Source organism: Serinus canaria, chromosome 22, assembly GCF_022539315.1.
Source record: "Serinus canaria isolate serCan28SL12 chromosome 22, serCan2020, whole genome shotgun sequence".
NCBI lineage: Eukaryota > Metazoa > Chordata > Aves > Passeriformes > Fringillidae > Serinus > Serinus canaria.
Genome location: NC_066335.1, coordinates 774,645 through 802,587, shown reverse-complemented (window position 1 = coordinate 802,587; position 27,943 = coordinate 774,645). Strand labels below are relative to the sequence as shown.

The following is a 27,943-nucleotide window of genomic DNA, read 5'->3' as shown; positions in this document are numbered from 1 at the left end:
AAGTTTCGCTTTCATTCTTTTTTTTTTTTTTTTTTTTTTTTTTAAATCTAGGTGAAAGTGCTTTTAAAAAAATTTCTTTCCCTATTTACAGGTTTAAAATCAGACCACGTCAATGTTCAGGCTGTTTTTACCGAGATCCTGCTGATCCGTGCCCGTGCGCGAGGGGGGGAGGAGGGTGACGGTAAACACGAGGTGATCCCGCACGGCGACGGCGTCGGCGCTGCCTCGCTGGCTCTCCAAAAGGCACCTCAAAGTGCAAAAGCAACGACCCCGCCCGGGGACGCCGGCCCCCGGCTCCGGCCACGCTCCCGGTGAGCCGCGGGGCAGCTCGGCCGCGCTCCGTCCGCCCCGGCGCCGGGCGGGAAGTCTCGACTGAGAGTGTTCCAAAAGCACCACGCTGTTGTCGTCGTTGCTGGGTTATTGGTTGGGTTGGGGTTTTTGTTTTGTTTTTTTGTTTGTTTGTTTGTTTGTTTTGAGGGAAGAACGGTGATCCGTAGGAAGGAGGGATGGCACCCGGGGAGAGAAAAGAGCACCGAGCCCCGGCGGCGCAGGCCGCGGCTCGCCGGCACCGGCGGGGAAGGCAGACCCAGCGGGGTTTTGGCCAGCCAAGTCTTGGGATTCGCTCTTCCCAGAGCCGGTTGCACGGAGAAAGTCCCCCGGAGACGGAAAGCACCAGACTTTAGCAACAGTGATGTACAGAGAGCAACACTCGCTATTCACAGTTTGGGGTTGGTTTGTTGTTTTTTTTCCTGTTTTTTGTAATCTTTTTTTTCTTTTTTTTTCTTCTGTTTTTGTCCCGTCGGCTCCTACAGAGACGCCGCCGCTGCCGCTCATCCCAGAGGCCGTGGGCAAAGGAGCCCCAAGTCCGAGCCCGAGCGTGGCCCCCCGGCAGCGGCGTTCCCCAGCCCGGATGTGTCCTGAGGTCTCCGGCGCCAGGAGAGACGCCGGCTTTGCTCCGCGGCGGCAGAGCCAATCCCGCCGGAGGCGAGGAGCCGGGCGGGGACGCACCGTCCCGGGATGGCCCGCTCGCTCGCGGGCTCCCGTTGCTGTGAGAAAGGTCTCCTCGAGCTGCAAAATTGGTATTTTTAGGTCCTTGGAATAAAAATAATTGGATGTTCAGCATGTCTGGCTGACAGTAAAGCACACGGTCCCACCAGCCCCTACGTGGAGGAGATGGAGGGAGTCACCTCTTGCCTTTGAGCTGGTTTGGTGTTCAGGTTGGTTTGGATTCATGATTAGGGTGTTTTTTCAATGTTGGCTTCTCTTCGAAGATCGGCTTCGTCGTTGTCATCGGAGTAAAAAATAAAATAAAATCAAATCCAACAAACAGGCCATTTTAAGTAGAATTAAAAACCTCTCCTTGCGCAAGGACGCTAGGAAATTCATCCGAGGCTAGATTAAAAAACATGGAGATATAAATATGAGATTACCTAAAATCATCAAACAGCATCATTCCTCTTGGGTTTTTTAACCAAGTTTTGCTTGCTTTGCCAACTCCTCGCCGGGCGCAGCTCTCCAACGGCGTGAGCCCGCGCCGGCTCCGCTGCTCCCGAGCGCGCGCCTTGGGTTCGTTTCCTATGGGTTGGATTTTTTTTTTGTTTTGTTTTTTGTGGTTGTTGTGTTTCGCTTCGGTTTCGTCTATTTACTTTTGTTTTCTTCTCCCCCACGCCCGAGGAGAAAGCACCACGAAGCAACGCCGGGCTGCGGCGCTGCCGAGGGTTGAGGTAAGATGGGGCCATGGTGGTCGCCTCGGTCTCAGATCCAGCGGCTGTAGGGGCCCGTCACCTTGGTGTAGGCGTAGGAGGACACAGTGATGGCGGAGTTGGTGGGGATGGCCACCGCCTGCCGCGTGGGCACCGAGTCCCTCCTCTCCTTGCTGGGCGCCTCGGTCGCCAACGCGCCGCCCCACTTGCGCTTCTTGGCAAAGGCTTTGGCGTCCGGCGGCAGCCCCAGACGCGCCGCCTCCTCCTGCCGAGCCCGAGCCCGCTCCGCCAGCTGCTTCACCTTGGCCTCCCACAGCGCCAGGCCGTGGTTGGGCTGGTTCAAGTTCTTGTGTTGGTAGAAGACGAGGGAGATGCGGGTGGGGTGGCAGCGGTTGGGTTTCTTCAGCGGGGTGGTGGCGTGGAGCTCGCGGCGGGCGCACTCGATGAGGATGGAGCCGTGGGCGGGCGCCACGGCCACGCCGCCGATGTTCTCGTCCAGGAAGTTGTGCTCACTGTCCGACCACTCCTCTTCCTCTTCCTCCTCCTCTTCCTCCTCCTCTTCCTCTTCTTCCTTCACCGCCTTCTCCGGCAGATCCTCCTCCAGGCCAAAGGGGTCCCACGGCTTCTCCTGGCGGGGCCCTGCCACCCCCTTCTCACCCACCGCTGCCTCCCACGGCTTCTCCGCCAGCCCCGGGCTGGGTGCCGGTGTCCTCCGCTCCTCCACCTTCACGGAGCCCCACGGCTCCTCGGGGAAGCTGGGGAGCCCTGGCAGAGCCGAGCTGAACCCCAGTGACCCCAGCAGGCTCGGGGTCCCCGTGCCTGCCAGCGCCGTCTCCCCCAGCTTGCAGGGGCTCCATGGTTTCGGCAGCAAGCCTGAGCCGTGCGCTGCCGCCGGCTCTCCCGCCAGGACGTTGGACCACTGCTTCTCCGGCGGCGGCAAGCGCACGGCGGCGTCGAAGGCGCTCAGCTTCTCCCGCCCACCTGAGCCCGGCGCCAGCGCGCTCCACGAGCCCTCGGCCGTGCTAGTCCTCTCGGGGGAAGCCGTGCCCTGTGGTGCCTTGAAGGGGCTCCACCGCTGCTCCGGCGCCGTGCCGTGCGCAGGGACGGCCGGCAGCGTTAAGCCAGCGCCAGGCACGGCCGCAGGGCTGGGAAGGGGCTCGATGGCGGGCGGGGGGTCTGGAGGCTCCTGCTTGATGGGCCGGCTGCCGAAACAGTTCTGTGCAAACGCCGGTGCCTCCTCCGAGCCCGAGCTAGTCCTGTGCGCCCCGGCTGCTGCTGCCGCCGCTTTCTGTTGGCTGGCGTAGCGGTTGGCTCGCTCGTAGGTGCGCTGGTGATGGTTTTTGCTCCGCACGCCGTGCGGGATGGGCTCAGGGAAATTGCTGTTCCCGTAGGTGTGGTTGAGGTTCTCCTGCAGCGCTGAGACGTCGGGCTTCTTCTCGTAGCCGTTGCTGACCCAGCTGTTCCCGCTCCTCTCGGGCGCCCCGTAATTGAGAAACTGGGAGGGGAACACGTGGTTGCTGGAAAAGCCGTAATACCCGAAGGAGGGAAGCGCGAACTTGGAGTGAAACCCGTTCACGGAAGGCAGATTGGGCTGTGCATAGTAGGAATGGTAAGAGTAAACACTGTTCATGCTGTACGGGTCGGAGGGCCGGCAGCTGCCCAGCACCGAGTAGCTCTCCACCACGGCGTTGCCGTTGTACTTGAAGGCGTTGTAATGGCTCTGGGGTTCCACCTTGATGGAAGGTTTCAGCGGCTGCGGGGGTATCCCGCCTTTCAACGCCATACCTGTGGGACAGCACACACAGCCCCCGTGACCTGCCGGCCGAGGGAGCCATCGGAGGGGAGCCAGGACCCCAAAATGGTCGGCCAGACTCAGAAATCCCACGGTGATGGGTCTGCCAGCCAACTGCAGACGTTGGCATCACCTGCCATCACCTGGCGCACCGGCATCAATTTGCACCTTCATGAAAACCCCAGTGGCACAGAGGTGCCATCCAGCACCACAACAGAGCAGCCCCACAAAATGTCCCCAACCACATCCCCATCCCCTCACGCGCTCTCCGGGCGGCTCGGGGTGGCAGGACCTCACCTCTGCCCCCGTTACCTGCATTTGGCTGGAGCGTGGGGAGCTCGAGCGCTTCCTGCTTGATCTTCTCTGGCGTCATCAGCTTCTCTTTCTGCAGCTTCTTCCTCTCGGCAGCAGCTCTCCTGGCTTCCAGCTGCCGCTGCCGGCAGGACTTGGCGGGCTCGGGCAGCTTGCGGACCTCGCGGGGGAAGGACGTGAGCACCTGGATGGCCCCGCTGCCCACCTTGGCGTTTTGGTTCTCCTCGCTGCCGAACTCATCCGTGCTGGACATCTTGTAGAGGGGGAGGACGTGCAGCTGCTCATCTTCAGGAATTTTCCCCACCACACGATTGTCTTCCTTCGTCAGCGTGCAGACCTGGCCAGAGCAGGTGCTGTCAGTGGGATGCTGATGGATGTGGCCCGTGCTGGATGAGCCAAACCTCCCACTTCTCCCCCATGCTGACATGAAGCCACAGCAGCCTGGCATCCCCCCAGCCTGCTCTGGTCCCCAGCTGGTATTTGGAAACCTCCCATGGGGTCTGGGTTGGTCCCTGTTAGATCTGAGCAGCTCATGTGAGGTGTGCCCACACCAAACACCTGGAGTCACCAGGGTGGAACAACCGGGGATGAAGCCCTTTAAAAAGGATCACCCAAATTAGGGGGAAGCACCTCAAAAAGCCCTGCCAGGTGCCTGCTTACCACGGTGCAGCCGTTGTAGAGGTTGTGCTGGTCCTTGTGAGCGTGAGCACAGAAGTCCATGCACGCTGTTACCCCCGAGAACGGCCTCCCCTCCTTCAAGCCCAGCCGGCAGTCGATGGCTACATCCTCGTTGGTGACCTGTGGAAGGAGGAGCTGGTTACCCAAAATCCCCCAACAGCAGCACCCCACACCCATTCCAGCTGTGTGTGCCAAGGGCTGGGATGAGCAGGACCTGGTTTTGGTAGGCTTGCGGCGCCAGCCTCTTGTAAAGTGGGGCAACCTCGGTGGCCAAGTCCTGAAAGCTTCTCCGGAGCAGCTCTTCCTGTGGTAGGGAAAAGAGAAGGATGTCACCCAGGGTTTTGGCATCAGGGATGGAATTGGGGACAGAGCCCACAAACACCACACGGCAGCCAACCCTTCCCACGATATCCACCATGGCACAAAGCATGTGGCTTAAATTCCTCGTGAGGATTTGGCCGTTCAAGCTCCATCCTCACTGTCCTCTGGGATTTCTACAGAGGTCCTATTCCTGCCACCTTTCCTTTCCTCATCTCTAGCCCATTAAAAACCCCTCAAGGAATCCTGTTTTCAGAGTCCTGACAGGAAAGGAGCTCCAAACCACCACCCCACGGGTGTTGCCCCCACTCCACCTCCATCACCCACCTCTTTGGGGTTGTCTCCCACCAGCCTGAACTTGCGGGGAGTTTTGCTGCGGGCGTATTTGCAGCCGTTGAAGTACATGCTCCAGGAGCAGCCGAAGGAGAAGGAAGCACCGCAGGTGTTGGGGTCCTTGCCTTGGCAGGCGCAGGTCCGGCTGGGGTGGGGGGACACGGTGTGGGAGAGTCAGCCATCGGTGCCGTGAGGTGACGGCAGCTCTGGGAACGGGAGGGAGCCCCACATCCCATTCCCAAATCCCGTTCCCACACCCTGTTCTCGTACCCTGTTCCTGTACCCCATTCCCACACCCCATATCCCATTCCCACCCCATCTCCCACCCGGGGCGCGCTGCCGGTGGGACTCACTCGTCGTTGAGGCCGCAGCGGCGGCTGGTGGGGTTGCCGTACTTGGTGAGGGTGTCAGTGAGCTCCTGGTAGAGCGTGTCCCCCAGCGTGCGGGGGATGCCCTCCCAGGCCAGGATGAGGATGATGATGACAGCATTCTGGCAGTGGTGGCCGGCACGGTGCCGCACCAGGCACAGCAGCTTCTCCTCCTGGTTGTGTCTGCGGATCACCTGGAACGAGAGGAGCTGGGTCAGACCTCCCGGGATGGGGAATCCCACAAGTCCTGGGGTGCCCTGAGCTGGCTGAGCCTGTGCCAGGAAGGAGCTGCTGCTGCATGGAGAGAGCCAGGAGGATAAGGGGGCTACAGGAGAAGGATTTGGGCTATGGGAGAAGGGTTTGGGCTACAGAAGGATTTGGGGTACGGGAGAAGGATTTGGGGTATGGAAGAAAGGTCTGGGCTATGGCAGAAGGATCTGGGCTATGCCCTGCATGCCTTCCCCAGTGTCCTGTGGGGTGGGGAGGGCAGAGCTGGGCATGTTCCCATGGCTGCATTCCCCCCGTGGATTTTGGCAGTCTGGGGGAGCTGCTGGCACTGGGCACGCCATTCCCCAGGTGCCGAGCCCTGAGGGCTTTCCCTGAGGGTGGACATGAGTGAGGTTCCCTCAATTCCTCCTTGCCAGCCATAAATCCATCCATCCCACGGTGGCCACACCACAGGGACCTGCTGGTGGCCAGGCACAGAGGGGCTGAGCCCGGGGATGAGAGGCACTCACCCACTTGGCGATGGGGCAGCCCCGGGAGCTCTTGCCCTCCTTGCCTGTGTAGATGACCTTCTCGATGCGGATGGCCTTGCCCTTCTCACCATACCTGCCGGGGCACACACAGTCCCACTCACCTTCATGGGCCCCTCTGGAGTCCCCAGCCAGCCTCAGGAACCCCCAGTCACCCTCACAACTCCCCACTTCCCTGACAGGACCCCACTGCCCCTGACTGGACCCTGCTCACTCTCACAAGTTCCCAGTCACTCTCTCAAGTCCCCCCTCCCCTGACAGGACCCCGCTCACTCTCCCCACTCCCCTGACAGGACCCCAGCCTCACTGTGAGGGGCTCTTACCTCTCCTCCATGAGCTCCCGGATGGAAGCCACGGTGGGCCCCGAGCCCAGGTGGGTGTAATAGGGCCCCTCATCCTTCTCCACGATTTGCTCTGCAGGGACAGGAGGGGGGGGACAGAGATTTGGGGTTTGCACCTTTGCTGGCTGCCCTGAAAAATCCCAAACACCCAAATCCCCTCAAATCGAGCTCTTCTGCACCAAAAATCAAGGCTTGAGCAACTCCTCATTCCCTGCTCTGGAAGATTCTGCCAGCACTGAAACGCTGCTGGAGAACCCTAACCCATAGACTCCCACCCCTTTTTGGGACCCAAAACCCCCCTGAGCAGCCACAGCCCTTGGAAGCACCCTGGCAGTGACCACAGCTCCACCCAGGGAATCTGCTCTGACCACTGCAGCTCTGCTGGGTGGGAGACAGAGACCCCAAACCCCCTCCTCATCCTGCTCCCACCCAGGGCTCCTGTCCAGAACCTCTCACAGGCACTGGCTCAGCTGGATGATGCCATCATGGGATGATTTTGGGGGCAGGAAGGTCTCCCTGTCTGCTTAAGGGGTTTGGGCTACGGGAGAAGGATTTGGGCTGCAGGAGAAGGATCCTGGGGCTTCAGGAGAGAGACACTGGGACACAGCCCTGCACACAGCAAACCCCTGGGGGCTTTCAGGGCACGAAGGAGCCGGGGTGGGAAGTGATGGATGCCCCAAGCAGCCCCAGCACACAGGGATGCTCCAAAACCACCAGCTGGGTTGTGTCCTGCACCACAGCCAGGGCTGGTCTGTGTTTGCATCCCTCTGCTCTCACCACCCTGATTTTCATTCCCATCATGTCCAGCTGGCCGGGAGCCAGGCTGAGGAGAAAGCCGGGCTCAGCTGGGCTGCAGCTGTCCAGACAGGGATCAATATGGGATGCTTGGAAAAAGCTCATTTTGTTACAGCCTCCAATAGCTCCTGTGCCCAATAAAGCACCGAGCCCTCTCCTGCTGCATTTCTTTCTCCCTGAGAAAACAGAGAAGGGGAAGGGGGGGAATCCCCCCTCTCCCAGCCCCTAAACAAATCTTTTCCTGGCAAACTCTGAGGTTGGGTTTGAGTGGCTTCAGGAAAGCTTTCCCTCCTCTCCATGGAGTTTGGGCTCATTCCTGCTGCCATTCACAAGCAAATAAATAAATAAGCATAAGCTCCACTAATAAATTGCAGCCTGTGCTTAGCCCAGGGCATCCTCTGGGTGGATGCCTCCCAAATCCTCACCCTGCTGCTCCCAGGGGAGCACACAGGTCCACTCTAAATATTGGGGAGGGAATATCCAGCTCCCCGCGCTCAGATGGAGGTGGAATGGAAGAACTGGGAAGGAATTCTCTAGCACTTGCTGCAAAGTCTAACAAATGCCAATGCACACTGAAAATAACCACAAAAAACCCCCACAAATTCAAGAGTTTGGTGATTTTTCAGTGCCTCCCACTGGGATTGGCCAGTGAACAAGGCAGCATCCCAGCAGCAAGTGATAAGCACAAGCATCAAACCAAAGTTTGGGTTACTCAAAGCAACCTGAACCAGCTAATTTGGCTGAAAACACCAGGGGTAACCAGGTGAGAGGGAATTAGGTGGGTTCTGGCACTGGGACCACAATGGATTCAGAGGATTCAGCTGGTTAAGGTGAAATAGAAGGAAAACCCAACAGCCCTTTGGTTTTGCTGCTCATCCAATCCCCCCACCCCAGCACAGCCAGTGACACCAGTGCCACCCCCTGCAGTGACACAGCCATTTCCATCCATCTGTAAAAACAAGAGAGGAGAAGAGAAACCAAAAGGGAGCTCCACAGCACCGGGGTTTCACCATGTGAGGGCCTTACCTCCCCACAAATCAGGCCTTTGCTGATGCCATGGCTTCCGTTACCTCCCCAGCTCAACCCCACCCTGCAAGGCCACCTGTGCCACCCTCCCCAGCAGGGCTGCTGGCTCACCAACACAGTCACAGGTGGGGAATTCAGCCTGTGCCCTCTTGGCAGGGGTGTCCAGGAGGCTTTTGGTCGGTGTGTCCAGGTATTTCAGCGGAGACTCCAAGAAGCCGCTCAGGGTCGGCGTCAGCGGCACCTCGTCCTTGGTGGGTGTTCTGTCAACGTCGTCCACGTCCGGGTTTTGGCTTTCCTCAGAGTAAAAACACGTGGTAGACACCACGGTGATAGCACCAGAAGACTCGATTTTGATCTGTTTGGGGGAGCGGGCAGTGAAGGGTGGCTCTGACAGCGGCCCCTTCCCTGGAGAGACGCTTTTGGGTCCGGCTTGGGGAGCATTGCTGGGAGCCGGGGCGGCGGCGGTGGCCGCGGTGGTGGCCGCGGTGGGGGACCCTTGTGGCGCTGGTGCTGTCCCCCCTGGCAGCTCGGCAGCCCCGGGGGCGAGCGGGGCAGGCGTCTCGGGGGGCGGCAGGTTGAAATTGTCCCCAAATTCGGCTTCAAATTGTCGGATGAGCTCTTCCAACTTGTCATCCACCATGATGGGAGCTGAGCTGGCTGGTGGGGGGGCAGCCGGTGCTTCCTCCGAGCCAGTCGAGCCCGCCGGCGCCGAGTGAATTTGGGGGCCCCCCCCGGGGGCACCCCTTTCCTGAGAGTTGGAAGCCGGGGGGACACCGTCCAGGGGGTTCGGTGGCGGGGGGCATGCGGCGGGCAGGGGTAGTGCAAGAGGCTGGTGCGGGAAGGCCGGCGGCGGCGGCGGCTCCGTTTGCATCTCTTCGGCGGGGGGTTCGGCGGGGGGTTCGGCGGGCGCCCGAAACCCCTCCAGGCTGATCTGCCAGAGGGGAGGGAAGAGCGGCTGCGAGTCCTTCTGCTTCGCCTTCTTGATCTGCACTTGCTTGCGGAGAGGTTTGGCCGGCGGGGGCTTTTCAGGCGGCGTTTTCTTCTTCTTCTCTTTGGGCTGCTTTTCCAAGGGCTTGGGGGGCGCGGTGGGGGCGGCGGGAGCCCACCAGCCGCTCGGCCGGTCTGGGGGTGCCGCCGCCGCTGCCAGGCTTTGCTCGAGGAAGAGGCTGCGCTTGTGGTGGAGATGCTGCTGCAGGACCAGCTGCGTCTTCTTGTGCAGGTCGGGCTCCGGCGGTGCCGGCGGCAAGCGGGGACCGCCCGGCGCTTCTTTGCTGGGTGCTCGCTCGGGGGGTTCTGTTTTGGGGGCTGTCACTTTGCCGGCCGTCGCTTCGGGTCTCTTGAAAGCTGCCTTGATGTAGTCGTCAGCATTACCCAGCAGCTGCTCCAGCTCTGCCATGGGGTCTCCAGCCCCCGCCGCCCCCTCGGCCTCCAGCCCCCACGTGGCCGCGAAGTTCCCCCGCGGAGGTGCCGTGCCGAAAAATGGCTCAGGTGCTGCTCCCGGCTCCGGCGGGTAACGGGGCTCGTCCCCTCGCTGCCACGCGGCCCCCGGCGGGCCGAGGGCGCCGGGGCCGAAGGGGACGGCGGGGGGCGGCGGCGGCGGGGGCTGCCCATCGCCTGCGGGCTGGGGCAGGGCGGCCGAGAGCTGCGTGAGGGCTTCGATGGCTATGGCGGTCTGCAGGCTGATGTTCTTCTCCTTGGCGATGGTCAGCGCGCTCTGGGAAAAGGGGAGGCCGTCGGGCGGGCACGTCTCGGCAGCCTCAGGCACCGGCTGGGGGTCGATAGCACCTTCTGGGGGAGGAGGCGGGGGGATGGCGGCGGCGCGGGGCCGCGGTGACGCCAGCTCTTCTCCGAGAGCCGTCTTGATCTTCTGCTCCAGCCATTCCAGGTAGTCGGGGCACTCGGGGCCGTCACAGTTGCAGTTGGGGGGCTTCACACCGTGCTTGGCCAAAGCCAGGGCGGCCTTGAGGGCGTGCAGGTCCTCTCCTCGTGGCACCCCGTCCGCCGTGCCCAGCCCGCCCCGGCTCATCTCCGAGTCGAACTTCTCATACAGCAGCGACGGCGAGGCCGGCGGTGGGAGCCGGTAGGAGGAAACGGCTTCGGCCACCGCTGAGAAGGCCACCAGGTTCCGGACGTCTTCCAAGTGGGCTTTGCCAGGGGTGGGCGGCTGGCCCGGCGACCACCCGCTGGGCTCCATCAGAACGGTACCCCCCGCCTCCGGCCGGCCCCCATTCACCAGGCTGAGCCCGCTGCCCTCCTTCAGCCGCCTTTCTTCCACATAATTAATTGGCCCTTCTTCCATTTGGCTTCTGCTGGGTCCATCAACCGCGTTGCCCGCCGAACCTGTCTGTGAGGAGGGAGAGAGAAGAGACATGAGCATCCCCACGTGCTCAAACTCTAATTTTTCCCCTCTGTTTCCTTTAGCTCCCCTTTCCCCATCTCATTATCTGACCGGGGGGATGAAGGCACAGACGAGCCACGCGGGTTCTGCCCGGCTGGCTGAGTGAGGAGCAGCTCTGCTCGGCTCAGAGGGCGGCCACTTTCCACCGTGCCACCCACGTCCCCACCCCGCCACCCGCTTTCGAAATCACTCACGGGACCGTTCGGGATTTCCATCACCCGCCGAGGGCAGCACACACGTGGTGGGACAGGCAGGGTGTCCCTGGCTGCCGTGGCACAGTTTGCCCGCACTGAAGGAAGCAGCACGAGGAGGAAAGGGGGGTTTTGGAGCCGTGCCAGGAGCGAACATCCCGGCCGGGAGCAGCCGTCCTTCGCCGGCGGCCGCGGCACGGCAGGAAGCCGCCGAGCTGGCTACGCCGGTGCCAGGGGCTGCTTCACCTCAAATAACCCGGTGTCAGGATCAACACGGCCAGCAGGGCTCCCGGGGCCGTGCCAGGGACACACCAAACCCACCTGCTGGCACCCGGGGAGCCCAACACTGAGCAGGACACCCTGGTTAAGACCCCCCACGGGGTTCTGTCAGGGATGGAGGGGCTCGTTCTGCTCTCCGTGGTGCTGTCCCACCTCGGCACTGGGGATTTCGGTGCCGGCAGCACATAGAGCCGTTTGCTGATAAGCAAGGGGAGCTTCCGGCAAGCTAAAAATACAGCAGAGTTCACTGGAAAAACCATGCCAAAGCAAGCAGAGGCTGTGGGCAGAGCTTCCTGCCTCTGGATGGGGCCGCCAGCGGCCCGTGGGAAGGACACGCAGCTCAGATTCGAGGGGAGAGCCGAAATACAAAGTTAAACACAAGGTTAAATACAAAGTTAAATACAAAGTTACAGCTCCGAGTGTTCAAAGTGTCCGTGCGTGGCTGCTTTAACGCTTCAGGCACCACGGCTTCAGAATAGAGTCCTTCAGCCTTCGCTGTGAGAGCGTGAGCAGAGCCACGCTGCAGAGATAAGAACGCTACGCTGGAGAGATAAGAACGCTGCTGACTCCGGCGAAACCTCGCAGGAGCCACTCCCAGCACGACTCTATCCAAAAAACCCCTTTTCCCCAGCGGAGAAATCCCCCAGGGCGGCGCAGTGCTGGTACGGATCGCTCCGACATCACCCCGTGATGTTTTTAGAGGGATTTTAGAGGGGCTCCGGTGCCTTCGGGGCAATGGGACCGGTCCGGCAGGTCCGGGGAGAAAGCGCAGCCGGGGCAGGGTGGGGACAGCACGCCTCCGCTCTCCTTTGGGAACGGCCTCGCCCGTCCTTCCTCCGCCCTCATCTTCCTCCTCCTCCTCCTGCCCGGCCAAAGGGGATTTTCCCAAACGCCGCGGAGATAAACGCCCAGAGTTCTCCCTCTCAAGGGCTCGGGGGACAGGCTGGTGCCCCCAGGGTCGCCAGCCCAGGGAAATGATGGCAAACCTGTTCTGCTCCGGGTGGGGAGCTACCCCAAGGGTTTGCCCAGGGGAAAACCTGCTGGGAAAGGGCAGGGGAAGCCCCAAACATCAGCCGCAGGGCCAGGGAGGCACCTTGGGCTGCTCCAGCCCATAAACTGGGTTATGGAACCGGGCTGGGAATGTAGGAAAACAGTTCATCGTGTGAACTAAAGGGAGGAGCAAACATCCCCTGCTGCTCCTAAAGGGTTAACCCGAAAGCTACAACCTTCCCCAAACCAGTGAGGAATAAAACTTCACACACATATATACACATATCTATATATAAAACAATTTTTCCCTGGCTGTCCCATCCAGCTCCTTTTGTTCCTGGCCCTGCTGGCTGGGAGATGTTAAGACCCCGCAGCTTCTCCACAAAAATCGATCCCCCCTCCCCATCCCAGCACTCCAGCTGCACCCCTAGTAATCCCCCCTCACTGCCGTGGGCACCAATTCCTGCGCCCTCAGATTATTCTCCTCGGAAAAAGTTTTCCCAGAGCTCTTGAACCACCTTCCATTCACCCCGAGAAAGGATAAAAGCTGGGGAGGGGAGGAAATAAATTAAAATCAAGAGAAAGCCAAGCGATATGGTTGGGGTTAACCCAGCTGCTCCTGCACATCTCCTTCTGCATCCTCCAGGCGCTACAGAAGGGGGAAAAATCCCCGTGAGGACTACAACTTTTTTTTTTTTTTTTAAATCAGTTCCTCCTCCATTTTTAAATCCCCCCCAGTTTAAATGCCTTAAACAGAGAGAAGGAAGGGATAAAAAAAAAAATAAATAAATCAGCCACACACAGGCTGAGCCCGGCTTGGAGCGGTTCCAGCCCGGGCTGCGCTGCCTAGGAACAGTCCGGAGCCGCTGGGAAGGCAGCGAGAGCGGCGGGGGCACGGCGCGGGCTCGGGGACGCCTCCGGCCGGGCGGCACTTACGTGTGCAGGGGCGGGAGGCGAAGCCGCGTGCGGCGGCGGCACCGGCACCGTCCGGGGGAGGACAGAGCGAGCGGGGCCGCGGGAGCCCCGGGAGCCCCGGCCCTCCCCGCCCCCTGCCAAAGCAGCTGCAGGAGCCATTAGCGCCGGCGCCGCGCGCACGTACGGACCGGCCGGCGGCGGACAGACGGACGGATGGATGGATGGACGGACGGAAGAAGGGAGGGAGGGACGGAGGGATGGACGGAAGGATGGAGGGACGGACAGACGGATGGAAGGATGTATGGAGGGACAGACGGATAGATGGATGGACGGACAGACAGAGGGAGGGATGGACGGATGGACGGACGGACGGTTCCAAAGGGGTCAGGAGCTGCAGAGAATGGAGCGCAGGCACAGCTTGGTGTCATCCCATGCAAAACCCCCACGCCATTTGAGTAAAAGTGGAGAATTTGGGGGCCAGAGGAAGATCGGTGGCAACGCTGAGCCCTTCTCAGCAGCACCAGGGTGGCCATGGGGTACTGGGGTGGCTGTCAGGGCACCGGGGTGGCTCAGGGGGCACCAGGGTGGCTCTGGGGACACCGGGGTGGCTCAGGGGGCAGCGTGTGCCGGGGCTGCAGCAAGGGCACGGCCAGGAGCCGCGGAGGTCAGCGGGAGCCGCTGCCAGCCGGCGGCACGGGCCAGCCAAGAGGGAGCTTTGGCTGCCGGCCCCGCTGCGGTGGAGCCCGGCCAGCCCCGGCACTCGGATTGTGGTTTTCCTCCTCTGGCACCCACCCCGGGAATCCTCCTCCGTTGGGATGGTGGCTTTGGGGCACCGCCGGGGGAAGCCCTGAGCGCTGCAGACCCTACAATAACAGCCCAAGGGCTGTGCCAGGGATGGGAATGCTGCTGGGATCACACCACGCTCCGGAGAGCACCACCAGATCCTGAGAGATGGGAAACCCCTTCCCGATCCCAATCCCTCCACAGCCCCCAGCTGCGGGGAGGAGGGGGAGAGGAAGGGGAGGAGGCAGAGGAAGGGAAAGAGGATGGAGAAGAGGGAAGTGGAAGGGGAATATGGGGAAGGAGATGAAGGCAAAGAGGAAGGAGATGAAGGGAAAGGAGAAGAGGGAGGCAGGCCACAGAGGAGCAGATGACCTAAATCCAACTCGCCACCCCTGAAAAGGGGAATTCAAGGAAATGTGGGAAGGCCGAGTGCCGAGTGAGAGCAGTGAGAGCCCCCGGGTCCCCTCAGGTCCCCCCTGGCGGCCGGGGTACCCGCCGCGGTCCCGCCCCTCTCCCGCCCCGTTTCCCGAGCTGTTTCCGCGGCCCCGGCTGACCCCGGCGCCGGGGCTGAGCCGCTCACTCCTGTCCTCATTTAGCCCCGAGAAAAGCCGGAGTAGCCGAGGGAGCTGAGCTGATTTCCACTGCGGGAAGCCCGGCTCTGCTCTACTCCACTCCCAGGAGCACTCCTGGGGACCCCCATGGCCACAACCCCTTCCACCCCAGCAACCACTGCACCCCCTTTTCCTCCTCCTTTGGGGTATGACGAGCTGGAATGAGATAGAGTCCCACTCCCTATCCCACCAGTACCGGGGGCTTCCGAGGGAGATGGAGGATTTGTTCCCACCTCCAACCACCTCATTTCCCCCAGGAAAAGTCTTTTCCCTTTTGGAAGGGATGCTTGAGGTGGGGATGTTTGGGGTCAGGATGACTGGGGAATGGAGGCTGAGGGTGAGAATGCTCAAGAGTGGGGATGTTTGGGATTGGGGTATTTGGGGTGAGGATTTTGGGATCAGGAATGCTCAGCAAGGGGATGTTCGAAGCAGGAAGACTTGGGGTTGGAACTTTTGGAGGGGGATGCTTGGGGTGAAGATGTTTGGGGTCAGGACACTTGGGGCACAGACACAGAGCAGGGACACAGAGCAGGGACACAGAACAGGGATACTCGGAGCAGGACACCCGGGACAGGGGCACCCGGGGATGCTCAGCACTGCCTCAGCAGCTGCTCCCAGCGGCCGCTCCCAGCAGAGCAGTTTTTGGGAAGCCAAATGCCGTGGCCAGGCCACGGCGTGTGCTCCCAGCACGCTGCGCCTTCCCAGCGCGGCGCCGAGCCCAGCCGGGAGCCGCCAGTTGGCGCGGGCAGGGGGAAAGGCTTGGCACGGCACAGCTGCCGGCCCCGGCTGGGAGCCGAGCTCTTGAAAGGGAAAAAAAGGAGGGAAAAAAAAAAAATCACCCCACGGGACTATTTTTGTTTCTCGAAGCGGTTTTTTCCTTAAACACAGCTGGCTGCCCTCGTGCCGGCTCCCAGATTGGCACCAGGGCTGGCTTGGCAAGGCTGAATCACCGTGACTGCTCCGACCCTGGGGAAGGGATGGAGAGGGGAAGAGGAAGGGGAGAAAGGAAAGGGGAAGGGGAGGAGGCAGAGGAAGGGAAAGAGGAAGAGGAAGAGGAAGAGGGAAGTGGAAGGAGAATATGGGGAAGGAGATGAAGGAGAAAGGTGGGGGAAGGAGAAGGGAAAGAAGAGGATGGGGAAGGAGAAGAAGGGAAGGAAGAGAAATGGGGAGAAAGGTGTAAAAGGGAAGGAAGGGGAAGAAGAAATGGGAGAAAGGGGGAGGGGAAGGGGGGATAGAAAAGGAAGATGGGGAGGAAGGGAAACAAGGGGAAGAATGGGAATGGGGCAAGGAGGAAGGTGACAGGGGCAGGGAAGGATGAGGACCCATATGGGAAGGAAGTGGAAGCACATGAGCTGTGCAGGAAAGGCCTGGGGCCTCTCCTCACCTGCCACCTGGCCCAGCTGCACTTCTCATCCCACTCCAGCCAAATTTCACAGCCCCCCAATGCCAACATTCCCCACAGACCAGGCTCTGTCCCCTCCCAGCCACTCCAGCCTCAACAGCCCCCAGTTGGGGCATTTTGCACTGCAAATCAAAGGGAAAAGCCAGATTTGGAATAGCGAGGAGGAAAGGTTTTCCACAGCCATGCACTGACCAAACTGCACCCCAGTTTCCAAGGCTTTGAACAGAGGAGGAGTCCCTGCACCCTCCTGGTCCCCAGGTGCAAGTCAGGGATGTGCCAGCCAGCACCCATGGGTGCTCAGCCCCCCTCCAGGTCACCCCCATCCTGCCATACCTGGGGGATGCTGCCGTGCCCCCCCTCCCCAGGACGTGGGGCTCCTCACGCCGTGCACAGCCCGACCTTCGGTAGAGGAGGAGGAGGAGGAGGAGGAGAACCATGAAGCCGCCGCCCTCCCACCTGGCAAGCACGGGCACGTCGTTGGCGCGACAGCCGGCGGGCAGGAGCCGGGAGATGAGTGGGAGCCGGGCCCTGCCCAGCCTGGGAGCAGGGAAAACGCCTCCCCTGCCAAACCCGCAGCTGGTTTCGCTGCCATGACCCGTTCCCCGTGGGGAAAAGCATCTCGTGGCAGGTGGGAGATGCAGCCCCTTCGGATTAAATCCCTTTTCCCAAAGCTGGAGGAAGCTGAACGGGGAGGAAAGCGTGTTGGCAGCGCGGCATCAGCAAAGTGCAGCACGCTGTACAAAGAAGTGCCTTTTTCTACCCAAAAATTTCAAGCTCTCCCGCTATCCCACTGCCTCCCCGGGGGCTGGGGCCGCTGAGTCAGCGCGGGCTCTGCTGAGTCACCGGGGCCACCTCAGCCGATGAGCTCAGCGCGGGGGTTTGGCATCTCCACACTCGCCGGCACCGCCAGGCCCCCAGGAGCCTTTTGCCAACACTTCTGCCAACATTCTGGGGTCTCAGCAGCTTCCTCTCAGCCATCCCCAAAACCACAGCGCAAAACCAACACTACAGAAACGCAACCAACAAAGGGTGAGGACGCCGGGGAAGCCGATGACGTTTCAACCCTTCCCACCCTCCAACCACGCCGTGTCCTCTCCAAAAACACCTCACCACAGACCACCCGCGAGCCGGGATGGCAGCCACCCTCATCCTCCCCATCTCGCTGGCCAAAAGAGGAAACGGAACAGCGAAAGGACAGAAAAATGAAATCTGGTTTTGCCTTTTTCCCCCCAACCTTGCCGGGGTCAGCAGCAGCACGGGGGAAAGCGCCGCTGCCGCCTCTGGCTTCCCCGGCCCGGTGATGACTCACGGGGAAGGAAGGAGGAAGGAGGGGGGGAAGCGGCGCGTGCACAGGGCCGTGGTGTTTGTAAACCTAAAAAAAGCCATGTGCGGGCAGGCAGCGTGCTCGGCCGGCGGGGAGGCGGGGAGAGAGATCCACAGGGCAGGCAGCGTGATCCCAGCGGGATCCAGGGGGGAGCAGGGAGAGCCACAGGGCAGGTGTGATCCCAGTGGATTGCCAGTGCGATCCCAGTGTGACCCAGAGGGCAAGCAGCGTGATCCCAGGGTGATCCCAGCGGGATCCAGGGGGGAGCAGGGAGATCCACAGGGCAGGTGTGATCCCAGTGGATTGCCAGTGCGATCTCAGTGTGACCCAGAGGGCAGGCAGCGTGATCCCAGTGGGATCCAGCGGGCACCTGTGCTCCCAGGGTGATCCCAGTGTGATCCCAGTGTGATCCCAGTGTTATCCCAGCATGATCCCGAGGGGAGGCAGGGCGATCCAGAGGGCAGGCGTGCTTCCAGTGCACTCCCAGTGCACTCCCAGTGCTCCCCAGCTGGCAGACAGGCTGTTCCCAGTGTGCTCCAACACCAACCATCCCAACCAGGGAGGCTCAGGGCTTTAACTGCAACACCAGTGGGTTCCTTTGGAGCCCCTCACTCACCCTGCCCCACATTCCCTGCTCCATCCCAGCTCCTGGGACGCTTCTCCATCCTTTCCAGCCAGCCTGGAAAGCAGAGCAGACTGTGCCACCAGCCCTGTGGTGACAAACCCTCTGGCCACCCCACGGCCTCCACACAGACAACTGCAGCATTTACAACTTGCTCCAGTCCTTTTTTTTTTTTTTAAACAGCATTTTCAGGGCTCGGGGTGGCTCAGAATTTTTTTTCCCCTCGTTTGGCTGCGATGGGAACTGCAGGCTCAGGAGCTCATGGTCCCCAGCTCCCCCCTTCGACAGCAAAATCTCATTTAATCAAAAGATGCGGCGACTGGATGTGCAGAAGCACTTGGCTCTCGCTCTCTTTTTTTCCCCTTAAGAACTGCCATTTTAGCTGTAGCAAACAAACACGCTGCATTGTCCCCGTGACACGGCTCCCTCCGACAGCCCTGCCTGCAAAGCCCGGCCCAGGAAAAGGGGATTTTGGCCCCAGGACAGAGGAGCAAACGGGCTGAGCTGGGTTTGCGGGGCTGGCAGTGGTGTGGCGGGCAGATGTGCACCGGGGCCGGGCCCTTCGCAGCTGTTTCACCTCCAGCCTCTTCCCGTTTCATTTCATCTCCCCTTGGATGCCGGCCCGGGGAGCGGGGGATAAATAAAAAAAGCTCTTTCATCCTCAGAAACGGTCTGGCACCCTTCTACAGAGAGCTCAAAGCACCGAGATTAAAGCGCTGGCACGGGAGGGAGCAGGGGGTGTCCCCAGGAGGGATTTGGGGGCATCTCCCTTATCCCAGCCCGTGTCCCCATCCACAGTGGGGACAGGGACACTGGGTTTGGTGCTGGCCCCTTCAGGACAACCCCTTGAGAGGACACCTTGAGCAACCATGGAGTGAGGGTACACAGTGAGGACAGGGAATGGGGACCCAGTGCCACAGGGACAGGGAAAGCTGGCACGTGCTGAGACAGAGGACCCCAATGTCACAAGGGTGACATTGGGGCAGGAAGGGACCCCAGGGGAACGGGAATGGGGACAAGGGAGCCCTGTTCACACGGGGAGGGACTGGGGACACCAGTGGCATGGGAATGGGGACAAGGGACCCCAGTGGCATGGGAATGGGGACAAGGGATCCCAGTGGCATGGGAATGGGGACAAGGGACCCTGCACAGGCAGGGAAGGGATCAGGAATGCCAGAACTGCAGGAACAGGGAGCAGGGAACCAAGCGTGCATGGGTGGGGGACAAGGGACACCGCTGCCATGGCGATGGGGACACTGGCACACACAAACAGGGATCCAAGGATCCTGATGGAGCGGGGATAGGGACTGGGAGACTCCCACAGGGAACCCCAAGGCTGTGGGGACAGGGACACACACTGCTACGGGGACAGGGCACCCTGGCACACATGGGCAGGGGATGGAGCACGCCGATGTCACATGGATGGGGACCACAGACCCCGACAGTGTGGGAATGGAGACTGGGAACACTGGAACATGCAGGAAGGACTCTGAACGTCCCAAAGGCAGGGAGACAGGGACCAGGCACTCCAGCACACACAGACAGGGCACCAGGGACCCCAGGAGGACAAGAATTGGGGACTGCAGCACGTGCAAGAAGGGGACTGGGGACCTTGATGCCATGGGGACAAGAATTGGGGACTGCAGCACATGCAGAACCAGGACCAAGGACCCTGGCACCATGGGGACAAGGACTGGGGACCCCAGTGCCACAGGGACAGCTCACCCCCAGTGTGCCAGCACTGGGACACCCCAGCAAGGGCTTTTTGGGACACAGACCCAAAGCACAACCACGCATCCCAGAGCCATTGTGCCACCACTCTGCCATCCCCATTCCCAGCTGGGCCAGCAAAGCCCCTCAAAGGAAAGGCCAAAATCCTGGGGACACACGTTTTGCCTTCCCCAGACCCCACCAGAGCCACCTTCCCCCTCAATTACCTGCGAAAAAGAGTCCATGCCGGGCAATCCGAAAAACAAACCTGGTCACAGCTAACGAGGTGCCAAAGGCCAAGAGCAGCGCTCCTTTAGCTCCTTTATGGGGCCACCGTAACACCCTGGAGGACTCTGCCCAGCCCTTCCCAGCATGATGCAACCTCGGGGCTCACCGCATCCCGGCACAACCCACCGCCCCGGCACCTGCCACCGGCTCTAGCAAGGATTTCTGATTTTTTGGTGGTTTTTTTTTTTTTTTTTTTCTTTTTTTTTTTTGCACAGCATCCGGAGGCAGCTCCGGCGTTGGCGGGCGCACGCGCCGGCCGCGAGATCCGAAGCATCCCCGTCCCCTGCGAAACACACGTGGTGCCAAAAAGCCGCTCACCGCCGGATCCCAACTTCGATTTTTGGCAACGCTCTCCCCCCCCGACCTCGGCGACGTCCCTTGGAGCCACCAGCACCCGCAGCCGCTCGGGATGCCAAAACTGCCAAACCGCGCCGCTCTCCGCGCCCGGAGAACCAAAATCGCCGCCTGGGCGGGTGAGTGAGACCCCCCCCGAGGAGGAGCAGCTGTTTTTTGTGCCCACCTCCGTCCTGCCGTGACGGAAAGCGGGGGGGTGCCCGCGCCGGACCCCGGGACTTCGTCACGGCGAGGGATGACAGCTGCCACCGGCCCGGGTGACGTCACGGTGACGTCACGGCGGGGAGCCTCATCGCCCTTGTTCGCATCACCCCGCCGCACCTCTGAGCTCAGCACATTTCGGGATGGGTTAACAGAAATAATGATTAATAAAGGCGAAAAAGCACACGGGGGAATGACGATATTGGGGGGGGGGGCGGGGTGCACCTTAAGGTTTATCGCCCTCCCACCCCTGTCCACCATCCCCCCCACCTTCACCCCCCCCCCACCACGAAGCGATGCTGGAGGGAAAGGAAAGGGATAAAAGAAGGAAAGCAGCCCCAAAACGGGGGCGGGGGCGCGGGGCCCTCCCCAGGCCCCGCTGCTTTGTCCTCTCGGCCCCGCGGGGCCGCCAACACCGCGGGGGGGGGGGGGGTCTTTAACCTCCCCCGCACCGCCCCGCAAGCCCGGGGAGGGATTGGGTTTTTGGTGGGGGGTTTGGAGGGGTGCAGAGGGAGTGTTTTGGAAGGGAGAAGGGGTGCGCTTACCTCGCCGCTGCCCCCGCGCTGCCCCCGCAGCCCCCGCCGCCCCGCACGGCGCCGGCCCTCAGGAGGAAGCCATCTTGTCTCCCTCTCCTCCGCGCTCCCTCACCGCCGCCCCGCTGCAGCCGGAGGGGGGAATGAGCGCCGCATCCCTGCTCCCCCCCTGTCCTCCTCCTCCTCTTCTTCTTCTTCCCTCCTTCCTCCTTCCTCCTCCTTCCTCCTCCTTCTTCCTCCTCCTCCTTTCCCCCCCACGCGCAGCCCCCCCCCCCTTTCCCCCACGCAGTGGCACCGCCCGCCCGCTCCCTGCGCTGCGCAGGAGCGGGCCATGAGGGGGACGCGGGGGGGGACACGGGGGAATGTGGGGACACGGGGGGGACACGGGAGGGGACACGGGAGGGACACGGTGGGGGACATGAAGGGGGGACACGGTGGGGGACATTAGGGGCGGGATGTGAGGACATGAGGGGGACACGAGGGGCGACACGGGGGATGTGGGGACACATGAGAGGGACATGAGGGGGGGACACGGAGGGGACAGGAGGGGGGACACGGGGGGATGTGAGGACACGAGGGGGATACGGAGGAGGACATGAGGGGGACATGAAGGGGACACGGTGGGGGGACACAGGGGGGATGTGGGGACATGAGTGGGACACGGGGAGGACATGAGGGGGGTGCAGGTGGCACATAAGGGGGACACAGACATGCGACTCCACAACCCCAAAATGGGGTCACAGGCCCCCCCAAGCCCTGCCCTTTGTGTCATTGTCCCCCAGGAAACTGAGGCAGGGGGTGGGAGCAGCCAAAAACCCCAAAAGCAGCCGGGGGAGCCCCCAAAAAGCTCTGTATACCCCTCCCCCCCAATATTTCCCTGCCATTAAACCCCCGAGAACCTCGTTAATTGTTGTCCATTAATTTGGGAAGGTTAATTAGGGAACATCGGTCATTTTGCTTGGATAAACCCTAGCCTAGGCTTGGATAAACCTGAATCCAGGCTTGGATAAACCTGAGTCCAGGCTTGGATAAACCCGAGTCCAGGGCTTGGATAAATCCGAGTCCAGGGCTGGATAAACCCGAGTCCAGGCTTAGATAAACCTAAGTCTAGGCTTGGATAAACCCGAATCTAGGCTTGGATAAATCTGAGTCCAGGCTTGGATAAATCTGAGTCCAGGTTTGGATAAACCTGAGTCCGGGGCTGGAAAAATCCGAGTCCAGGGCTGGATAAACCTGAATCTATGGTTGGATAAATCTGAGTCTGGGGCTGAAAAAAACCGAGTCCAGGGCTGGATAAACCCGAGTCCGGGGCTGGAAAAATCCGAGTCGGGGGCTGGATAAACCCGAGTCCTGGTGCCTCCATCCCTGATGGGAGCGGGTCTTTCTGTGGGGTTTATTTGGGATTTGTTCCCCGAAGCTGAAGGGGACGGCTCGGAGCATCCTTCCTTGGTCCGCGCTAATGAGCGGCTTCCCAAGACGTTGATTAGTTATGCAAATGAGTGGGGAAGACCCCCCCAGAGCCGCCCGGGAAGGAGCAGAGGGGCTGAGAGCTCAGCCTTGACCTCTGCCATCTTCCTCCTCCTCTTCCTCCCTCCAAACCCTTTTCCCGATGGGGAAAATCGGGGGAAAAGCAGGAAATCAGCCCCGGGGGGACGGCAGGAGCTCCAGCCGGGCCCGGCCGAGCCGGAGGAACTGGAGGAACTGGAGGAACTGGTGCAGGGAAGGGGCTGGGAGAGACTCCGGGCACACCGTGGGAACCGCGGCACACCCGGCCCGGGCCACGGGCACCGGGGGTAACAACCCCAAAAAATCCTCATTTTCCCCCAGATCCTGCCTGGGAAAGCGGCGCGGACAAACCCGCACCGCCGCTTTTCGGTTTGCAGCGGCGTTTTGCCAAGGGCAAAGTCCTTCCCCTGCCTCGCCGAGCCACCTGTGCCAAGGTCCGTGCCACCCCATGCCACCCGTGCCACCCTCCCACCGCCTTCCCCAGGGGAGAACCCCCTGGATCCACCTCGGAGGCGCTCACACCCCGAAAGCGCCAAAAAAGCTCTCAAAGCAACACCGAATTTGGGGTTTTTTTAGGGGGAAAAGCACCAAAATCAACGCCAAGCAGATGTTTCTCCCTCCCACGCTGGAGACCCCCCAGCTGGAGCAGCCCCCCCTTTTGTGCGTGGGCACAAAATGTGAAATCCCGGTTCCAGCCACCCCGGCCGGTCGGACCAGAGGCGCACTGGAATTTTGGGGTGAAGAGAACGCCGCAACTTGTTTAGCTCCGAGGTGCCCCCACCCCCCGGGGACGGCTCTGCCTCCCCCTCCCTGGTCACCCCCTTCTTTTTGGGGGGCACCCGGGTGGGTTCCGGGCAGCGTTTTGAGAGAAATCCCAAGGAATTCGGTTTAAAGTTGGGGTTTTGTTCCGCCCGTCCCGCGGCGCTGCTTTGGGGATGCCCCAGGGACGAGCTGATTTTTTTTTGGTTTTGTTTTTGTTTTTTGGGGTGGTTTAAGGCATCCAAGGCAGCAGAAAGTCCCATTTCCCACGGAAATACCCTTAAAAAAAAAAACCAAACCCAACCACCACCACCGACCAAGGAGGGGCTTTCCCTGCCCACCCCCTCCGAGCGACGGTGACGCTACAAAGGGGTCCCAGATCACCCCAAAAAGTGGGGGTGAGGGGGGGGGGGACGGGGTTTGGGGGAGCTGGGGCTCGCTCACCTCCCTGCGGAGCCTCTGCATCTCCATCCCGGGGGGGCAGCGTCAGATTTCGGGGCTCCCCCCGGCCGGGGGGGCGGCCGGCCCGGGCTGGCGGAGCCCCCAGCGCGGCGACAGCGACATGGCGGGGTCACCGCGTCCCCCGGCCCGGGGACACCGCGAGTTCTGCGGGACAGAGCCGCCAGTCACCCCGAGTTTTAATTTCCACACCGGGGGGGGCGGCCCCGCTGTCTCCCCACCCCTCACCCCCCCCAAAACCGGGGTGCAGCCTCGCCGCTTTTAATCCCACCCCTTCTTTCTTCCAACCCCATTTTCCTTTCTTCTCTCTCTCTTTTTTTTTTTTTTTTTTTTTTCCCTTTTTCCTCCTTCCCCCCCCTCAACCCCGCGCGGCTCCGCACAACTTCCCAACTTCAGCCGCGCACCGGCAACTTTCCACCTCCCCCAAATCCCCAAATCTCGACAGAAAAATGCATTTACCGGCCAAAAAAAAAAAAAAAAATAGGGGTTCGCCCCCCTAATTCCCAGCGGGGGTCGGCGCGGGGCTGAGCGCGCTGCCGGCGGCGGGGGGAGCTCGGGGGGACCCCGAGGGGCTCGGGATGTCGCGGGCACCCCGAGGGGAGCCGCGGAGCCGCCGCACGTTGCTGCCGCCGCCGCCGCCGCCGCTCTGCTGCTTCCTTTGTTCTGCAGCGCCCGCTCGGGGGGACCCGCCGGGAGCCCGGGGGGCTCCGGGCCCGCGCCGGGGGCTCGGGGGTAACGGGGAGGGGGAGAGCAACGGGGGGAACGCCGGGGGAACGGGGAGGGGGAGAATGCCGGGGGGAAGGGGGGGAACCCCGGGGGGAACGGGAACGGGGAGAGCTCCGGGGGGAACGGGGGGAACCTCGGGGGAACGGGGAGGGGGAGAACCCCGGGGGGCTCGGGGAGGGGGAGAACCCCTCCCGGGGATGACGGGGAGAAAGGGGGGTGGGAGTTTAGTGGGGTTTCGTTGTTGGAGGGTGGCTGAGCGCGGGGGTGCGCGGGTTGTTTGTGTAGCGGTGTTGTGGGGCGGGGGGGCTGCGCGACCCTGGCGGGTTTGTGGGGCCGTGGGCTGTGAGTCCTCCGGTGGGGTCGGTGTTGTTTTTGTAGGGTCGGTAGCGGGGTCTGCGCGGGTCTCGCTCTGTGTTATTGTAGGGTCGCCGGGGAAAATCCCAGGGGTGGCAGCCGGGCTCCTGTGCCCTCCACCCTGCCCATATCCTATTCCACAGCCCCAAAAATGCCCCCTAATCTGCCCCAGATTCCCCCCATCCCACCCCACAGCCCCCAAATACCCCCCTAGCCTTCCCCAGATTCCTCCCTGTCCCATATTCCACCCCATATCCCCCCAAATCCCCAATCCCACCCCTCCCCATGTTTTTGTAGGGTCTCACACCAGGCTGAGCACCATTCCCCACTCCCCTTTTAGGGCCCAAATCCCCTTGTTTTTTCCCCAAACACTGGGGCACTGCCATCCCCCCATCACAGCACCCCAGAACTGGGGGAACAATGTCCCCCCGTGTCCCCTCAGGGCCACCCCGACCCTCCACACCCTGAGACACAGAGCAGCTCCTCAGCGATTTGATCTTAATTTAATGGAAAAAATTAAATACAAAATAACAAATGGTGGGGCTTGGGTAAAACACCAGAACTTTCCATGGGAATTCCAGCAGGAAATCCACCCCAAAGGTGGGCAGGGGGTCACAGCAAGGACCTGGGCAATCCTGACCCCAAAACGGCTCTGAGGATCCAGCCCTGGCTGGGACAGAGGGGCTGAGGGGACAGTGGGGACCAGGATGTGTCCCTCGTCCTCAAGATTGTGTCCTTGGGATCATGTCCCCTGTCCTTGGGGTAGTGTCTCCTGTCCTTGGGATAGTGTCCCCTCTCCTTGGGACCGTGTCCCTTGTCCTCAAGATCGTGTCTCCTCTCCTCAGGATCGTGTCCCCTCTCCTCGGGGTCTTCAGGCAGAAACTGCCCCTTGCCCAGAGCTGAGGGGTTCAGGATGGGATGGCACAGAGTGGGCACCCAGGGATGTCACAAAGGCCTCCACCTGCAAGGATAGCCTGGCTGAAGGGGTGGCACCAGGGTGGCACCGGGATGGGGCAGGGGTGGCACCAGGGTGGCACTGGGATGGTGTGGGAATGGACGGGGGCGGTACCAGGATGGCCCTGGAATGGCACCGGGGCAGTGCCACACACCCCACCTGTGCCACCCCAGCTGTGGCACCCACCTGTGCCATGAGCAGGCCCTGTCTGGCCACGTCGTGCTCAAAGTCCTGCTCCACGTCCAGCACCAGGACGGGCGCGCGCCGCGCCGCCTCGCAGTGGATCCTGCAGGGGGACAGCGAGGGCTTAAAACCCCTAAAAACCCCCCAAAAAAACCCCAAAACCAGGGCACCCCGAAGCTGGACTCACTCGGTGGCCCTGGCCACCAGCCAGAGCTCGTGCTGGCCGTGCAGCTGCTGCAGGTAGCCCAGCTGGATCCCGCCCTCCTCGCTCCTCGCCCGCCGCCGCAGCCGCTCCAGGCACGTCTGGGGGAAAATAAATGATAATAAATAAATTTATCAAATTACTATTTATCCTAAACCCACCTTATACCCATCCAAACCCCCCCTAACCCTCACCCAAAACCCATCCTAAACCCCACCTAAACTCACCACAAAACCCACCCTAAAACCCACCCTAAACCCACAGGATAAACCCGGCCCTGCTCCCCCAGGGCAGCGATTCCAGGTGTGGAACTGCAGGTGTGGAGTTCCAGCTGTGGAATTGCAGCTGTGGAGCTCCAGCTGTGGAACTGCAGGTGTGGAACTGCAGGTGTGGAGCTCCAGCTGTGAAATTGCAGGTGTGGAATTGCAGGTGTGGAACTGCAGGTGTGGAATTACAGGTGTGGAGCTCCAGCTGTGGAACTGCAGGTGTGGAGTTCCAGCTGTGGAGTAAGAGGTGTGGAGTTCCAGCTGTGGAACTGCAGGTGTGGAGTTCCAGCTGTGGAACTGCAGGTGTGGAACTGCAGGTGTGGAACTGCAGGTGTGGAGTTCCAGGTGCCCCCAGGGCGGGGCAGCCCCACTGTGCCTGGTGCCCACCGGGGCAGCCCCGGTGCCCACCTGGGGGCTGGCACGCAGGTACAGGAAGCCGTGGGGGGCAGCGTGGGGCGCCAGGTGCCGCAGCAGGAGCTCGTGCCAGTCCTGGTAGATCGCCCACTCCAGGGGCTGCAGGTGCCCGGCCTCCAGCAGGGTCTTGGCAAAGACGTACCTGGGCAGGGAGGGGCACAGGGCAGCTCCAGAGCCCGCCCTGCACAGGGGGCTCTTGGAACAGATTTGGGGTTTTTGGGGTTTTTTTGTACTCAGGAGGAGATGCAGGTGCTCCTCCTTGGTGTATATAAAATATAGATATAAATACATCAAATACATCTAAAATATAAATTAAGTATAAAAAATATAATATTATATATATTACATAGATATTATATAGATAAAATATAGAAAATATAGATATTATATAGATAGAATATAGATAAAATATAGATAAAAACGAGGAGCTGTAGGTGCTTCTCCTTGGTGTACATAAAATATAGATAAAATACAGATAAAATATAAAAATACTAATAAAATTATAATATGTTATATCCATAAAATATAATATTAAATAAATAGACTATTAAATAAATAAAATAGATAAAATGTACATTTAAATCTATAAATATATATATAACACATAATATATAATATATTTTTATATATTAAAAATATAAAAATAGAAGACGTATACAATAAAATACATAAAAAATACATGTTTAATCTACAAGATGGCTTGAAGACAAAAGTTAAACCCAAGGTTAAATTTAAGGTGAACACCCCAATGTGGGGCCCATGCAGTGCCCACCAAGCCTGGCATCACCCAGAGGCCTCCATGGGGCAGCCCATGGCCCCAAAATGCCATTCCTGCCATCAAACCCCTCTGGGCACCCCAGAGCCCAGCCCCACCCTGTGCCCCCATTTTGGGGTACCTGTCACTGAACAGTGAGCGCTCAAAGACCCTCACAGGGGGGGAGGTCCCGGGGGTCCCCCCGATCTCCTCGGGGGGCTCCAGCACGGCCTTGAGGCGGCTGAGGCACGAGAAGGTCTGGAAGGTGTAGGACCAGCGGGCTGGCTCCTGGTACATCAGCTGCAGCAGGTTGGCACTGCCCTGGGACACCTGCGGGGACACT

The 27,943-nt window shown here is 60.7% G+C and overlaps 2 protein-coding genes across 3 annotated transcripts in view; both read right to left on the bottom strand.

Annotated features, from left to right (window-relative positions):
• Positions 1-14: 14 nt before the first annotated feature.
• TET3 (tet methylcytosine dioxygenase 3) lies at positions 15-23,852 on the bottom strand. Of its 2 annotated transcripts, none has more exons than XM_050982807.1 (10): positions 23,732-23,852; positions 8,533-10,765; positions 6,583-6,673; positions 6,242-6,335; positions 5,490-5,698; positions 5,131-5,281; positions 4,700-4,789; positions 4,468-4,605; positions 3,808-4,144; positions 15-3,488 (listed from the first exon to the last, which is right to left on the bottom strand). In XM_050982807.1, the coding sequence occupies exons 1-10, from the start codon at positions 23,756-23,758 to the stop codon at positions 1,756-1,758; spliced, it is 5,103 nt and encodes a 1,700-aa protein (XP_050838764.1). In that variant the 5' UTR covers positions 23,759-23,852; the 3' UTR covers positions 15-1,755. The 2 variants fall into 2 exon arrangements, with proteins under 2 accessions (XP_050838764.1, XP_050838765.1); XM_050982808.1 differs by lacking the exon at positions 23,732-23,852 and adding an exon at positions 16,324-17,146.
• A 1,458-nt stretch (positions 23,853-25,310) lies between these two features.
• DGUOK (deoxyguanosine kinase) overlaps positions 25,311-27,943 on the bottom strand; it is a 4,705-nt gene continuing 2,072 nt past the window's right edge. The window contains exons 2-6 of the mRNA XM_050982749.1: positions 27,743-27,941; positions 26,841-26,988; positions 26,152-26,267; positions 25,968-26,067; positions 25,311-25,787 (exon numbers count right to left, since the gene is read on the bottom strand). Of these exons, the coding sequence (XP_050838706.1) occupies positions 25,698-25,787; positions 25,968-26,067; positions 26,152-26,267; positions 26,841-26,988; positions 27,743-27,941 (653 nt within the window). The 3' untranslated portion in view covers positions 25,311-25,697. The remainder of the gene's footprint in view (positions 25,788-25,967; positions 26,068-26,151; positions 26,268-26,840; positions 26,989-27,742; positions 27,942-27,943) is intronic.

What these genes read in the sequence shown, in the direction of transcription:
- TET3 (XM_050982807.1), bottom strand. Translation starts at nt 23,758, where the DNA reads ATGGAGATGCAGAGGCTCCGCAGGGAG. An exon ending in TGGGAGACAACCCCAAAGAG is followed by an intron (nt 4,790 to 5,130) that starts GTGGGTGATGGA and finishes TCCCTACCACAG; the next exon opens with GAAGAGCTGCTCCGGAGAAG. An exon ending in TCTACAACGGCTGCACCGTG is followed by an intron (nt 4,145 to 4,467) that starts GTAAGCAGGCAC and finishes TGCTCTGGCCAG; the next exon opens with GTCTGCACGCTGACGAAGGA.